Source organism: Cydia pomonella, chromosome 2, assembly GCF_033807575.1.
Source record: "Cydia pomonella isolate Wapato2018A chromosome 2, ilCydPomo1, whole genome shotgun sequence".
Classification (NCBI taxonomy): domain Eukaryota; kingdom Metazoa; phylum Arthropoda; class Insecta; order Lepidoptera; family Tortricidae; genus Cydia; species Cydia pomonella.
The window spans coordinates 28,984,966-29,003,060 of NC_084704.1; the positions used below are offsets into that span (position 1 = coordinate 28,984,966).

Below are 18,095 nucleotides of genomic sequence, written 5' to 3' on the forward strand. Positions count from 1 at the left end.
ATCTGATATCTATACATTCGGCCCGATTCGAAGAATGAGATACGATAATGATAAGTTCTGGTTTAGATAAGTTCTCATTTAGATATCGTTTGTATGTCGTATAATTGACAGAAGCAGCTCGATTCGTCAATTTTGACATGTCGTTTAGTTATCAATCTTTTAAGTATCTTTCCAAGATCTTAAACGTGTCTTAATCATTCTTCGAATCGGGCCGATTTGTTATTATAATTGTATGGGTGACCAAATCTTTTCCTAGTTCTTCTTAACTTTTTATTATTAATATATTTTACGGAAACCTTGGGTGAGTCCGGCTCGTACTTGTCCGTTTTTAGGGTTCCGTAGCCAAATGGCATAAAACGGAACCCTTATAGTTTCGCCATGTCCGTCTGTCTGTCTGTCTGTCTGTCTGTCTGTCTGTCTGTCTGTCTGTCTGTCTGTCTGTCCGAGGCTTTGCTCCGTGGTCGTTAGTGCTAGAAAGCTGAAATTTGGCATGGATATATAAATCAATAAAGCCGACAAAGTCGTACAATAAAATCTAAAAATTTAATTTTTTTTAGGGTACGTCCCCTACACGTAAAGTGGGGGTGAAATTTTTTTTTCGCTTCAACCCTAGAGTGTGGGGTATCGTTGGAAAGGTCTTTCAAAACTAATAGGGGTTTTCAAGAAACATTTTTTGATAAAGTGAATATATTCGGAGATAATCACTCCGAAAGAAAAAAAAATTGTGTCCCCCCCCCTCTAACTTTTGAACCATAGGTCCAAAAAATATGAAAAAAATCGTGGAAGTAGAGCTTAAGAAAGACATTAAATGAAAACTATAGCGGACATGATCAGTTTAGCTGTTTTTGAGTTATCGCAAAAAGTTTTCCTTTCATAGTAAAAAGACTTACTTTAATTAGGTACTGATTATGCAAATTTGCCTATTTGTTTAACTCGGGCGAAAGGTACCGTTTCATCCCTTGGTTAACAATTTACTATACTTTAAGCTCCAGTTTAGCTTATTGTGACGCCTAAGTCACTACGGAACCCTACACTGAGCGTGGCCCGACATGCTCTTGGCCGGTTATTTATTTAAAGATATAGCAGAGAAGAGATTTCCATTCATGAATTTAGGTACATAGTCTCCGACTAAAGAATAATATAAATACACGCCCATTTCTTTGCGTAATAGAAACCATCTTCTCGTTTAATCCCTTGGGAGGAGTAGGTAAACCTCTGCAGCTACGTTAAACGTACGGTACGATATTTCAGCCAGTATTTATATAGTAACCACATTTTATTTGGTTTGAAATAACTGCAAAAACTTCAGAGTGCCATTACCACTTACTGTCTGAAATTCCACACGAACAGCCAAAGCATTAAAGATGTTAGACAGTTTTTTCTGTTCGACCGTGTCGTGTTAAAATTAAAGAACACGTACCGACTGCTGGTATGAACCTACTGGCCTAAATTAGGCGAAATAATTATTGTTTTATATTCGTTATTAATATTTATGGCGCTCAAATTGCGATTGACCGCAGCAGCCTGCCCCGCGGGGCGCGGGGGGTAGGCACGCACTTGATGATATAAATTCCTAACACTGATGAATTGTCAACTGAATGCCTAAATATATCTCTACTCTCTAAGCCCCAATTTTCAAAATTTAAGTAAGTTTACTCTCATTGATTGCTGCTTAACACATTGAGTACCGGGTTCCGGGTTCTGTGTTCTTAGTCGCTTTCCTCTACAAAGCGGGAAAACATTGGAATCGGCTACGAGCGTAGCGCTACGAAACGAAGCGAATAAGTTAAACAAAAAGTATCAAGTTATATTTCGCCTAACGTTCTAATTTTGTTTGTTTGACATCATCATGTCACTCGATCTGTTTATTTACGTTGAGATACACGTTATTCAATATATGTATTAATATGCCTAAACAGGGAGCTCCGCTACATAAGTATTGCGCGGCCTAAACAAAAGAAAAACCTTTAAACTCATCACTGCCGTACTAGGTACACCAACTTTCTTTGTCAAATATAAACTGTCTTGACTCAAAATATCCTTGACATTTTTTTAAAGTATACTCATATTTATTTATTTATAAAATTGCAAATTCTATATTTCAATGCGGTAATATTAATAATTAGGTTGATGTCAATTGAATAGCAATTCATTAAAATAATGAACACAAAATAGATAATCAATATAATTTAAATATTCAAAGTTAAATAATTATCATTATATTCTGACATGTCATAGAAGGAATTTGACGTCAGCCATTATCAATCACGTATATGAAACTATACTATACTGACGAGCGTCTATTTGTCTAGTCTAGTAGTGTACTAAACATTGTGAGCCAAAAGTTTGTGGCATCTGAGAAGCTCTATACCGCTAAACAGAAAAGGCATAAGTCTACAGAGTTTCATGTACGTTTAAAAGTGGAAAAATTATTGCCTTGGGTGAGACATGAACCCACGGCCTCTGGATAGATACTCCAGCGCTCTGCCATCTAAGCCACCAAGGCCTCATCCATAAGCAGCAAATTTTCCCACCATATGGGTCTAGGGGACCCTAGCGACATCTACCGTAAGAACATTACACTTCTTAGACTGCTTGTTAAAAATTAATTTCATGTACGATTTGTGCATTGGGCCATTTTGGACATAGACCGTCTTGGCGTAGCATGGCAGCCTAATATGTGCGACTGTGCGTATTTGAGGTTATGTTTATTCTATTATGATAACTTGGAGTTGAAATCTATCCAATGCTTTATTTTATATCAGTGATGAGCTATCCGTTTCCCCGGGAATACCGTTAAAACATTTTGGTTTGCTTAAATTTACAACTATAACATCTGGTCAGTTGTTCTTGCAAGTTTCTAAAGCGATCAGAGTTGAAGGGGCGGACTGCCTTGGGTGCGGGTGTTTCACTGTTTCTAGTACCCACATTGAAGTGAACTTCCAACTCCGATAGAAGGTAGAGCTTATAGGTAGAACTGTACTTACCTTTACTTACTAAATTTTGACATAGACAACTTGATCCATAAATTGAAGGCGGTTTATCTAAAGAAGTTTTGTTGAGATGAAATTGTTATGCAGCATAGTTGAAATCGTTATGCAGTAGAACATTTAACAAAGATTTGAGGATAGACAGTTTTGTTTTGACATAAACAAATTGATTAGGTATACATGTAGTGTTTACGTATAGGCACCAATCACCATATTATGTATTAACGTATGCTGCCGTATTTTCCGTACCTATGCACAATCCTCAAATATATGTATATATTTCTACAGTCTTACAGTAACTTGTAAAATTACACTAGACCCTACTCATAGTGTTGTGTTCCTGCCGGTGAGTAAGGTTGCCAGAGCTCAACGAGGGGCGGGAGGGGGTTAGGGTCGGCAACGCGCATGTAACTCCCCTGGAGTTGCAGGCGTACATAGGCTACGGATACTGCTTACCATCAGGCGGGTCGTATGCTTGTTTGCCACCGACGTAGTATAAAAAAAAAAAAATAGTAGATTAACGTAAGAATTGCAGCTGTAATTTTAATTTATTGCGTTAAGTGTGCTTAATCGTTGTGCGGCTGCGGTGTGCAGGAGCCGTGGCCGATGTCTGGCGCTCAGGGCGCGCTGTCGGCTCCTTGATGCGGTCGCGCCGGCCGGCTGCTCCGCCCAGGGAACGAACAAAAATAACATAACGAGTCGAGCTTGTAATAACATTTGTCCTAATATATTACTATTGTGACGTCTCGCAGCGTGCGGGATTTATGTACTACCGTGCGAACCGTCACCTTATTATTTATTTATATTAATGTCGCCTGTCTACACCTAAATTATTTTTCATTAGTCGCCGCCGAGAGATTTCTTCCCTTCCCGCACGTTAACGCCACGAATGAGCAAATTTTGTCTTAAATCTTCGCCCGTTCGGTTCATTAGGTTATTACTTTTCATGTTTCATTGTTATTTCGTTTCACTTGTCACAAATATTTTCTTTTATTTCGATGGTAAATGCGCTGCTTGCGAATACATTTTCGTTTTCCATGTTTTCTCATTTTTGACGTATGACATTACATCCTTCTGCGTCGCGGGGTTATTGCCGAGTGTCGTGACGTCATTGTCGAGAATCACAACAATCTCGGAAGACACGCAACTTTGAGTGATGTTTGCCTTTAACGAAATAGCTTCGTAAATATTAACGTCGAGCTAACTGGGCGTTACAATTATTGCACGACATTGCAGGAGGCATCAATAGTTGGCTCCGTACTTATACCAACTTGTGACAGCGGCTATTAATAAAGTTTCCTGGACTACTTAATGCTTATTCCATCCCAATAAAGGAACAGTTCTGTTTCTGGAATATTAACGAGTTATAAGTACTTATAGATATAATTCAATACTTAAGTTATAAGTACTTATAGATTTAATTCAGATTACAAAAATGACGACAGATAGATATCTGTCGTCATTTCGTAATCTGAATTAAAAACAAAAAAAATCTATATACGGAATGATTCATAAGTCATGATCTGAAATATGTATGTAGGTTTATTATATAAACACTTGTGGGTACGTAAGAAAATCTGTAAATGTATTTTGTTATAATTATTATTTTTTAACTAACGTTGATTTTAATTAACTTACAGAGTCCCATAGTTACCCTACTTGTTACATAGAACTGTCACAGACTCATAGCAGATTAATCAAATTAATCAATTTAACCTCTTTGTTTGTATTTGCTGGCTGGAAACGTTAAAAAAGTAATATTGACAATGACTAATTTCATAAGTCATACATAATATTACGTTGTTTACATTGCAATTAAGTCACGTGACTAGTGGCCATGAATCTTGCTAGGTAAGTAGGGATATTTTTTTAAATTGGTAACTAATTAAGGAGCTAATCTTTGTCAGTTGAATTAGCGTTACGCGTTAGTTTAAGAAAGCTTTATCTGGTAATGTGTTTACTTTTCACGATTTAAAAATCATCCTATATTTGTCCGTCTATATATAATATGAGTCCATCAAAGCTCATTCTGAGAGAAGTGACTGACGGAACAAAGTATGGAAGCGCCACTAAAAGTTATATATACATATGATATTTCTTATTTTTGAAACAGTTTATTTAGTCGTATCAGTCGTATTTTATAAACATGTTACTAGGTCGTATTATATTAACAATATGTTATCGAGATGAACTATTCTAGGAGTAAGTACCTATTATCTTAATACCACATTTGACGGTGTATGGAGAAGCAGAATGTTCATATATTACATCATTATTCTAGTATTTCCAACAATGTAGGTATCATTATATGTTTACCAGCATAAATATGTGTAGGTACCTATACATATGATTGAAGTTTTTTTAGTGAGATTTTAAGAAAAGCAATGTTTCAGTAGCTTAATGAGCATCTATCAAATAGCTATTAATTCTAGCAACTTAGAACGACTATCACCTAAACCTTATTATTTATTATTGTCCTATTTTTTACTGATGGCAGCCGTTTTGAGAAACTGTATTACTAGGTTACATTAGTAGGTACATATATATAGCGTCGAACTCAGTTGCTTTAGTTCCAAAGGATAATTCGGGTGGCGGGCAATTATTCTTTAGAACTAAGTTGATGCTCATTACAGAAGGTGTTGTTTGGACTCTTATAACTTGTGAAAAGTTTTAAATAGGGCTATCATTTTGATGTCATCTTTTAGCTGATATCCTGTACTATCATTTAATAATAATAAAAAGTTCTAAAAAAAGATAAAATGTAAATAAAACTACATTTTTAACAACACTTTTTATCTTTGTTATTAGTTCTCGAGTAATTGTGGAAAATTCTCTGTAACATTTATGCTTTAAATGTATGCCCTAATTCATAAGCAATCGAATGATATATTTTTTAAATGTTTGATAGGTAAATGTACAGAAATGTACGGGTACCTTAAAACTTTGACAAGGTGCATTTTTAAAATGGTTGAGAGAAAACATAGGTATGGGTGGTGATCTGTCGATAAAACTCATCGTATTATACGTGGTTAACGGCTCTACTATACGTGGACAAACACATTGTATATTGTATACCTATTTAATAATTACCAATCAATAACAAACAATTTATACATTTTAGATCCCATGCTAAACAAGGTTTAAAATCATCAGCGCATTTGAAATGTCGCGGTGAATTGTGAAATTAGGTTTATTGCGCATATTAATGTTTATTAGCCGTAATGTTCGCGTTTCGTAAAATACGTAATCTGTTTTATGGTAACCTCCAACCTGTTTCTAATTGTGATGGTGGCATGAAACAAAATTAATAATGGGAATTTGGAACGGTGTCATCGGGGCGTTTATTTTAATTGTTTTCTACACATTATTGCTCATATTTAATTAATTTTCGAAAGCGGGTGTGGTGTCAAGAACTCTTTATTTAATCATCAATAACATCCTTTTTGCTTTAGAGGTCCATACCTGCAATCTTGAAAATTTCTGCAATTTTGAATTATTTAGAATTATTATTTATATATTATGCATTACAGGTAATGAATACAGATGTTATAAACAATTTTTGCTCCCTGTAACATGTCTTGCGACGTACAATTAAAATCATTGATACCTTACGTAAATATTGTTTTTAAAAAGCTCTTAAATATTAATCCCTTATTGCTTTCGATTTAATTTAATTATTCATCAAGTTTAAAGGCACATAAAAGACGAAAGCGCGAATCACTTGTATTCTAATCTGATATATGATCGGAATATGGACTGCTATGGTGGTACAGAAGTTTGAGATGACTAGTTTCATAACAAACAGGACAACGAAAACCGACATACGTAAGAATATCATCGCACCTGTAGCACAAGCTTTGCTTAGATTGGGGCTAGGTCGATTTGTATAAGATCGTCCCCAAAATATTTATTTATTTATTTTGGAAAATTACAATAAAATACTATTGTTGGTTAAAATCAAAGTCCCTATTGATTAGCTATGATCTTTAGTTAGGATATTTATCTAATGCGATTTTTCTACAGAAAAATAAGTAACGTCCCGTTTTTCTCGATTTGAGATCATAGTGGGTCGCCATCACGCTACTGAAAGAATTTCCTATGTTAACTTAATATCACTTACCTAAATGTCTACTTATCCTTTGAGACGTTGCAATTACATGACGTTGAACGTAGTAGCTGCTCCAATAAGTGAAAACGTTACGTCGTAAAAAAACAAGTCGCACCTGTGACGTTTAATTTCGTTAAATGGGGCCTACGACAAAAAATATTTCTGGCGCCTAAATAAAATAACTCGTAGTCACAATTGCATTAGAGCATGGCATCTACGTGTCAACCTATATAATATATAGGTAGTAACGGTACCGATATTGAAACATTTTGTTGTATTATTAGGAGTAATTCTGATATTTTACTGATACCTGTAAACGGATTTTAGTGGACGGAGGGAAATGTTTATGTCGTATGGAATATGTTTTTAATGAAACATTTGTTTAAAACTATATTTTTTTCACGCCACTGTTCGGAAATGTGGCAATATATGGTTTAAAACCAAGCTGCAAGTAGGCAATAGCTGTAGCACCTGAACCACCACTACTACAATGCTTAATTGTTTTCATCATCTGTCATTAGTGATCATTGCTATCATCATCAGTCATTGGTGATGGTAAAAGGTCTTTTTTGGCGCAGCTTTTTCCTTCAAAAATATAATTAGGTTATTTATAGGACCAATTACTTGTTAATAAAAAGAAACATCGAAACCACGCTTAAGGCGTTTTTACTTTTGTGGCCGTTTGTGGTTTTTTAGCAAAAAACCTTCTAAATTTAGAATCGGTTTCAAGCAAACAATAGAAAAACACCTCTGAAAAGTGATAAAAAAGTAAAAAAGGAATAAAAAAAAGTCAGGAAAAAAGGTATCTGTTTTGAATTTTCTTTCTCTCTGGGTGAGAATCAGAACAATAAATTACTGTTGCTTGTCGCCATGATATTAAAGTACGTAATACAACTAGATTTTTAAGAAAATGCCACTTGTAATAATCTGAGTTAGTGTTTCGTCAAATGCATTTTCACTAATATTATTTAAATTAAAAAATGTCCTAGCACAATCCCATAAAGTACAAATTAAACTACTAGAGACTCTTTTTGAATTGTTTGGCTTAAATAAGCCAAATCGGTGTTCATAATCTGGTCGCAGGTTATAAGTATGACGGCATTATATTAGATTAATTAGTATCATCTTTGCAGTATGTATATTTAGGGTTCTGTAGCCAACATGGCAAATATATAAACCATGTTACTCAAAAACAATAAGCTATTTTAGTGTAGGTACTTTGGTACACAGGTGTATTTTGTAAGCCGCTACATAGTTAGAAGTAAAAAAAAGCATTTTTAGGGGGCGGTTACATCAAACTAAAAGAAAAAAAAGCAGTAAAAATAAACGCATGGCACATCAATATCTTTATCATATTGTGTGAAAGTACGGAACCCTCCATTATGCGTGGCCTGACATGCTATACGCTAGTTTTTTTATACTCATATAGTAGTGAGTTGGTATCTCTGCATCTTTAATTAAATTTAAACAGTTGAACACTTTATTGAAGATTATAAATGGCAAACCAAGAAATAAAATACACACAAGAAATAATTAGGCAGGTACCTACATAAAATATTGAATGTAATAGGTGAAGGTATGATAGTTTCAATATGTAGGAAGTCACCGCGGATGCCATGTTTATACAGCAAACCGCAACGTTAACGCGCATGCTCTGTTATTATTATTTATTTTTACTCGCGCGCGCGCCGCGCTCGGCAGGTCTTTTTATTTCGTGATAGACCACCCGAACTCCAAGTATTGTGGTTGGGTTTATTTTTAAGTTGTTAAGTAGGCAATCCTGAAAGCAAGGGTTGGTTAGTGTAAGGTCGATATTTACAGTAGGATAATATTGACTGGAAGAATAACAGTTACCATGGCTACAGCAGCTAGCTGTGGCACGACTAAATTCTGAGTTGTCATTTGCGGGTAAAAAGTTATTAAATACCCTTTTACAAGGAAATTAATTTTCATACAATTTTCGTTAACAGCGAGTCCTGTACGTTTTCACGACACTGTCAAACCTTTTTGCAATGGCCTCATTGTAAGTTTGATATATCGATCTCTCATATTAGTATTACAGATAGATTGTTACATTACAGCAATAGGCACAGATATTCCTGAAGGATCCGCCGGGAGGACCCCGTTCTCCGGCATCAATCTTGCCTTGACGAATGCATATCGCCCGCGACCCGGAGTTGTTCGTCATTCGTCATTCGGCTATCGGCCCGTTTGGACCGGGACCGGCGTAAAAATACTCCCCGACGCAACACTTGATTAATGTACGTAAAATACCCTATTAAGCTCATTGATGTTTTGTTATTTGATTTACCTATGAAACGATTATCGAGGTTCGAACAATGCAGTTCAAATAAAAATTGTCCTTAAAAGCCGTTTTAAATCGACTTCAAAAGATGTTTTATTATAAACGTGTTTTTTTTTGTAAGCACGTTACGTCAGAACTCTGTTTCTGTATGTAGTTCCCATTTTTGCCAAAATCTAGTTCTGATCATAGGAGCCATGAGGAATGGAGGAAGCTTCTCATTATAAAGGCATATAACGATTTTTGTATTTTTGTCAACAACGAACTCTTCAACGACGTGTATTTCACGTTTGGCGATTTGCCCATTTAGTTATATGAACAAAAATGCAAACAAACGGTACAGTACGTACGTATTGATATTAAGTAGTATAAAAAACAGAAAAGATTTTTCGTTAAATAATTACAATCTCGATATCTGTATCGATTTATAAACAAACGGGAAATTTAAAGTGTAGTGAGTCATATTATATAGTACTAATAATTTTACGGTTATACTGTCTATTTTTAGTTACTGTCTATAAATTGCACCATCAGCTTTAGACTGCTTACCATTAGGCGTATGCTTGTTTGCCACCGACGTAGTATAAAGAAAATACTTGACAAGAAACTTTAAAATTATAATAATACAAAAGGAGTTCCTAATGGAAATTGCTGTAAAATACTTGATGTAAACAAACAATAACACACAGGCCTAGAAAAACAACGGAGATTACGCGTTTAAGTCGTTATTGACGGCATTTATAGGACAATTGAATGTTAATAATAAAGTGGCAAGAGCTTATTGACGATGAAACATCGAAAATTGTAACAGTTAAATGATACTTGAAATTAAATAATGGATCGCAATTTGAATGATGATACCAAATTCGTCCATTTAAAAATAGTTTGTGGATCATACATACTTTAAGAGGAGGCTATGCCGACGCAAAATTGTAGTTTTTATGTGAACATTTTACACGTTTTATTAAATATAGGAGGCAAACGAGCAGAAATCGCCTGATGGTAAGCGATCACCATCGCCCTTGGACTCCGCGGGGCTCCTACTTATTTTCAACAACTGACAAAACCCAACTTAAATACCGATTGTACTTGCACTCCTTATTTAAGCGGGCTCTCCGATCCCCTTTTTTAGGATTCCGTACCCAAAGGGTCAAACGGACCCTATTACTGAGACTTCGCTGTCCGTCCGTCCGTCCGTCTGTCACCAGGCTGTATCTCATGAACCGTGATAGCTAGACAGTTGTAATTTTCACAGATGATGTATTTCTGTTGCATATAGCGGCAACAGACAACAAATACTAAAAACAGAATAAAATAAATATTTAAGGTGGGCTCCTATACAACAAACATAATTTTATTGGCATTTTTATAAATAATCCCCCCTTCGAACCCTTCATGCGCGAGTCCGACTCGCACTTGCCCGGTTTTTCTCTTTAGACACAGGGATACATGTGTTTATTTGGCTAACCTATAGAGTCAGATCAAGATAAGTTGGCATCGATTTTGATAGCCCAGCCTGTGCAAGTGTTAAGTAAACGTCATAATTTCATAGAAGTTTGACGTTTAAAATAACACTTGCACTGGCTGCCAAAATCGCTGCCAACTTATCTTGGTTTGACTCTACCATATCAGAAAAATACGACGCTCTCATATCAGAAAAATATGTATATCGAAAGTTGTTATAAAGTATGTTTGTTTTAAAGTATGTAATATCGACCAATAATATATCATTAGTTTTTATATAGAGTGGATCGCACCCAATTGGGTAAACACCAGTCACAGACCAACCCCTATAGACTGAGCACATATAAGATAGCACGCGCGCCGCTCCGATTAGTAGCGCCCAAGTAGTAGTAGCGCGCGTTCATGTTATAATGGTTAATAACTTAATATGGTTGTACTGAGCGGGAACGAAGTACGCCCGTCTCTTTTCGTCAACTTGAAAATGCAATGTGCTATCCCTTTCACGTAATCGAATAGTGATGTGACGATTATGGTTTCATCAGTTGCGGAAAGTTCGTGCTTTCGTTCGTACCGTATTGTGACATTTTAAAAAATATAGTACAAATTTGTGATTCTTTTTTATTTTTAATTGAGAATAATTAATATGTAGTTTAGTTATTTAGTTGGTAGTTTATCTTAGTAGAATGATCATTATTGAGATAGTATCAAAATAAGAAATAAATTTTTTAGCAGGCTTTCTGAGACGGGAACGCCCACGTGACATTCTCCTAGTTGCAAACGTCCAAAGGCTGCGATTGCCACTAAAGTGACGAGGTATAAAAATATATGTATTTTTGAAATTCTATTCTGAAGATTCATTTATAAATCTAGAAAATTTGCAGTACGAACCTCTTACGGCCGTATATTAATAATGATTATAATATGTCACAGCGATATTGCTAATCTCTCGAATAGACTGAGTTCTGCAGCTTTTGCAGTGAGCAAGATCCGTCAGTTAACAGACGTGAAAACAGCTCGATTAGTTTACTTTAGTTACTTTCATAGCATTATGTCATATGGTATTTTACGGGTAGTGCTTCAGAGATAAATACCATTTTTGTTCTGCAGAAGAGGGCTATTCGTGCAATATATAAAATGTACCATAGAGACACACTTAGAGATAAGTTTAAGGACATTAACATAATGATAGTGCACTGTCAATATATTTATGAGAATATTCTGTATGTACATAAAAACATTGCCAGTTTTAAGAAAAACTGTGAAATACATAATATTAATACTAGAAATAAGCATAAGCTCGCAGTGCCCTTCACTAGGCTCCATAAAATTAAGAAATCATTCATGGGTATTGTAAGATTTTACAATAAACTTCCTAATATTATAACTGAATTGTCTGTTAGTAAATTTAAAAATTATGTAAAACGTAAGCTTATCTCTAAAGCCTATTATAGCACACAAGACTACATGAATGATGAAACACCGTGGGATTAAGTGTGATTGTAAAGAATGAATTATATATTGTTATGTTATTAATGATGAAATTGATAATTCAATGTATATATATACCGTATTTTTTGACATTTAGATTTTATTCTAGAAAGGTTCTAGACTAGTATTTTTATACAATTTTGATGTTCGACGATCTTTTTGTGAAATTCTTATTATTAAGTTTACCATATCTATAATAGTTCAATGTTTTTTTTAGAACAATAATAACTGCATCAATAAATTGCTCTGATATTTAGATTAAGATGATATTTGTAAAATTTGACGATTTAAAAGTGCTTTTTGCTAGGCCTATTTGAATAAAGAATATTTTGACTTTGGCTTGACTTTGACTTTGATACGATACCGATCTGTCAGTGTCAAAAGTGACATTTAGTTAACCAAAAACGTTACTTTTGACACTGACAGATCTATATCGTATCATTCCGACATCTTATAGGAATTGTTCGAATATGGCCGTTAGTACATTGTAAGGTCTAGTTTCACAAGATGGACTTGATGATACACTTCGAAGATGTGTGAGGGCACTCGGTGTTGGTTTGTTATATGCATATGTTGTGTGGATTATTAGAAACCTCTTGGTGAGCAATTAGATCTCGGGTAAAGAGATGGACCTGATGATGTACTTCGAAGAAGTGCGAGGGAACTCGGTATTGGTTTGTGCTAGGCATTTGTTGTGTGGTCTTTTTAGAATCCTCTTTAGAAGCAATTAGGTCTCGGGTCACGAGATCGATCAGATGATGATCTTCGAAAAAGTACGAGGGAACTCGGTGTTGGTTTGTGACAGGCATATGTTGTGTGGCCTTTTTAGAATCCTCTTGGTGAGCAGTTAGTTCCCGGGTCACGATATCGACCTAATGATGAACTTTTAAGAAGTGCGAAGGAACTCGGTGTTGGTTTGTGATAGGCATAAGTTGTGTGGCCTTTTTAGAATCCTCTTGGTGAGCAGTTAGGTCTCGGGTTGGTTTGTGATATGTATATATTGTGTGAAAATTATACTTTTGAAATAGTGATTGATTACACGTTAAAAAAAAATTATTTATTGTTTTATTTTTGTAATCAAATGTATGATCACGATTTTCATTATAACAGCAATTATTAGCGAGAGAAATGCAAAAAACGAGTTATATCTGTCAATTATAATTTTACGACTGAAATGTAAAAAAAATGTTTTACCACTCCCTTTTGGCGCATTTAGAAATGTTTGGGCAGTAAGTGCTAGAAAATGAAGTTTTTCTAGTTTATTATCAAATAGATAAGTAAGTTAATAGTGTTTCTACTGCATGCTTTGCTAGAACACTCACTAGTGAAATTATCACTAGAGACAGGGGAGGGTGAGCATATTTTCTTTAATAAAGTGTTCTTTACATCCAGCTCGTTTGCGAACATTTACAATCATTCGAAGGCACTTTTTTTGGCTTACAAAAAGACTGTGCGCTTCTGAGTTATGTCCCCATAAAACGATGCCATATTTCAGCCACCAGTACGCATAAGCATAATATGCAGATTTGGCGCATTCAGAGTGTGTATTCGATTTCAGGCTTCAGGATTATTAGGCTTCTATAGGCGGTTTTCTGTGACACCCGTACACCCGGGTAATAGAATCCAACTAGGACCGTTTTGAGAAATGACAAATTAGTTAGGTAATAAAAGAAATGCATACACAAACCAGTTTTGCAATTAACTACAGTGCATTATTTTGTTTCAGTTTTAGCACCATGAGGCCGCGTGGCGAGCTCGGATTCCAGGCCTCGGTTTGAGGATGTGCCTGAGTGGAGCAACTAGCAGGATGGCCGCACAGGCGAGCTCACGCGTTTTCTTGCTGGCGCTTATGTTGCTCTGTCGAGGTAAGACTGGTTCGCATTCTATACCATGGACATCAGTTTTTAGTGCCAGTTCTTCAGCTGGCGTTTATATTACTTTGTGTGCTTTGTGCACCATAATGCCGATGCCATTCTGCGCGTGCAGAGTCCGGACCAAGGTTTGGGGATGCGAGTGGATCAACTAACAGAATAGCCGCGCACACGAGTGAGTCCAAGTGTTGAGCAAGAGCGTTGTGCTGGCGCTTGCTGTCGAGGTAGGATTTGTACACTTTCTGCATTATCGATTTTTGGAATCGAGTGACTCGTGTGAGTGAAATTCACCGCATGACTAAGTACATTTGCTGAGTAATTAGTAGGTACGCCCAAGTCTTTGAACTACCGGTGTTCCTCAGCTTTTGCGTCGGAACCTTGAGCTTTGTGTAATAGTCTCTGTTTGTATTTATGTTCTTAGAACAAAATCAGTGATGTGCAATAGAACAATGAATGCAACTGCCTATGAGTACTTACTTAGAGTAGTGAAGGCGGATCTCTCTAACTTGGTTTAAAAACAAATTATAGTAGGTACATGTTTAAATATGTGGATGGATGTGGATTAAATCATTTTTAGGATGTACCAATGCATTAAAGTATTGTTGTCAAAAGTAGCATATTAATAAATATTTGTCTTGAGTCTTGACGTTTAGAATACCCTGTTAGAAGTTTCGTTTAAACAAATCAAAGTTGTTATAAAACAATCTTTTGTCCAAACGAGTTTTGGTTCTATCGCAGATACATCGAATAAGCGACACAGGACACGACAGTTGACGTGTCACTGCCTCACCGCTCGTGTTTTATTGACAAAACGAAAATCACGAAATAGAATTTCGACTGCAATTTTATTGAAATTGTCGTTGAACAAGCTTGTACGTACCTACATATCAGTTTAGCTAAAATCAATATGCCCCATCGAATTCACTACACAAATGAGTAGGTACCTGATATGGTATAAATTCAGGGAATTTCTAGCGAAAAATATTGAAGTGCTTGTATAGTCTGTAGTAGTTGCTTAATTGTAAATTTTAACCAAGTAACTTACTTATACTATGTCGTTAATTATATTATGATAATATTACTAACCCGTTTTTTAGCCAAAGCAGTTCTTAGTCCTAGTTAGGTCGATAAAATCCAAAAAAGTATCTAAAGGTCTAATTATATATACAACAGTTCGATATGACTACTTGACTAGTCTCGAAATCTTGACATACGATAAACTAGTATTTCGTAGGTTATAGAATAGTGAAACTCGTAACGTTATTTATACACAGGGTGGGCAAATAAGGGGTATACACTTTGTTTTCAAGTTTTAACTATATTAAGTGCAAAACATACTTAATATTTTTTTCATAAATATATTATTCAGGGTTGGCAATTATATACGGAAAATAATTTCTACCAAATGTATACCTCTAGCAACAAGCAATTAATTCTCATTTTTTTCTAAAATGATACGTGTCTATGCTAAAAAGATGATAAAATTTAAACACTTAAAATCGACCATCCTTCTTATTTGCCCACCCTGTAGCATATAGTTCATCACTCGTGGATGCGTTGAAAATAGTATAACTGTATTTATTTTAAAGAATGCTCTATTTTTCCGTTGACCGATTATCTATTTTATTCCCGAATAGAAGATAAAATAAAATAAAATACCGGCACGTTTTAGGAAAGCTTATACGGATAATCATTACCGATGCATTGTGCTTAAAAAAGCCAGTATAAAGACAAAAGCAAACTCGCCTTATAAAGCATTTAGTGCCTCGAATCCTTTGATTCGATTCTCTATTTTTGGCATGAAGCCGGACGTTGAAACATGTCTTGATTTTAGAAGCACGCCAAGCAAGCAAATACAAATAGATTATGCTGTATTGATCGCTATGTCAGACTATTTCGCAGGGTGAAATTTTCAAACGGTCAGTTTGTTTGCTGGCGTAATTATAGTCTCAATTACCGTTAATATATGGTGGAAAGCAAACTTGCTCACTGCATTCACCCTTACGGCGGGATAATAACATTTTATTTTTATTAACAGTGCGATAAGATCGATAAAATACCTAGTTGATGTATTTACGGGAAGATTCAGTTGTATAAATTCGACCACACGATGTCATTCTTGGGTATAATAGTACAATGTTGAAGATGCTATAAAATAAGCTATTAATGGATGTAATTGTTAAACTCAGGATGACACGTTTTACGACTACTGGGAGGAAATAGATTAATATTTATTTTCTACTCGTCGACTGTAATGGTGTCAACACAACACATACAGTATTAAGACATCGATCATCCAAACTGAAATCGTACACTTTTCACTATGGGCACTAGCAACCAGGGATTTGAACCGGTTTTTTTGCAAAAACATCGAAATAACCATATATTTCGGTTTATTTTATACTCTAAATGTAGGACTCAGTTGTGTTTTCAGATAACGACTTTGTATTATTAGATTGCCTAATTATAAATGAAGTAATTAACAAAGAACGAAAAAATACCGTTCTCGTTCCCATACAAAAAATACCGGTTTCCGATCCCTGCTAGCAACATCCATAGACTACGAAGACCGCTTAGCTTTGCTTCTTAATCTCCATGGGCTACTGTTGCCAAAATAGTTTTTTTTTAACTTAGCAAGGAGCTAAGTAACAGGGCCTCACGAGAAGCGACCGGCCGGCTGCAGCATTATGAAGGTAGCGAAGCCCGCGCGGCGTGAATACTTGCGTATCTCGGCTGTATACTTTTAGTTTGCTTACCTATATGTTTTAGTTGAAGTATAGAAAAAATATTGTATCCATTACTGATATAATCAAGCTTTTCAACCTCGTACTTAGTGTAGTTACTAAGACCACGAAGAAAGCTTCGTGGCCTTAACACGGTACTCGACTGAAAAGCTCTCCATTGTATCACGGTTGTATACTAATCTAATAATGGTTTTAGGTCTCATCATTTATTTATAACTCTAGAGTGTGTCTTTTCCTTCAAAAAGGATTAATCATCATCTATGCATATTCACTGTCAATTTGAGACACTAGGTACTCGAAAAGTTTACTTGTTTGACTGTAAAGCTAGATAGTTTTCTAGTCTTGAAGTACCTACATGTTGCTACATTTTCAAACAGTAACGTGAAAATCAATTTACTTAACTGTAATAGTTTGATATTAGTCCAAACTTACCCATCTCAACGGGCCACCCCGAGCGCCTCGCCGTGGCGCTCCTACCGGGGCTCATCACGCCGCGTTTTCCTGCGACGTGACCTGTCCTGCAAAAATTTCGCTGTAGTTATTCTATTTTACTGGCCGCAACCGGTGTCTGCCAAACTTGAGACGTTTATGGATTTTATTAAGATAATAATTTGAAACATTATAATAATCCCTGTGTTTACTAAGTATATCTTGTCAATATCATCCTATTAAAAGTATCTATGGAAGACTACTCCGGTTTTTTGACAAACAATCACCCGTTCTTTTATGAGACAACAAGGGAATGATTAGCGAAGCTCATCAATTCATTATATTTTCTACTTATAATTCGACCAAATAAAAAACTCTTACTTGTTTTCGATACATTGACTATTATATACTATGACTTCGCGGTAGTTTGTTAAAAAAATGGAAGATAGACGCGCCAAGGTTCCGAGGTTTCGGCCCTTTGTAATTTTGTAAGTAGTTGTTTATAACATTAAAAAAAAAGGAAGTAGTGCCCCAGTTAGAATAAGAATAAGAATGATTTATTGCAGTACTGTGTACATTTGTAGATGGTAATCCTGATACAATTTATTGGTTCCAACAATTACCCATTTCGGGTATGCAGTACTTAAATAACTTATGAACTAAACTTAAATAGCATGCAAAGATAATTAATTATATACC

The 18,095-nt window shown here is 35.5% G+C and overlaps 1 protein-coding gene across 1 annotated transcript in view; it reads left to right on the forward strand.

The window, feature by feature from the left end:
• The window catches only part of LOC133534847 (uncharacterized), a 127,225-nt gene that overhangs the window by 25,075 nt on the left and 84,055 nt on the right, over positions 1-18,095 (forward strand). The window contains exon 2 of the mRNA XM_061874140.1: positions 14,079-14,217. Coding sequence (XP_061730124.1) covers positions 14,133-14,217 — 85 coding nt within the window. The 5' untranslated portion in view covers positions 14,079-14,132. The remainder of the gene's footprint in view (positions 1-14,078; positions 14,218-18,095) is intronic.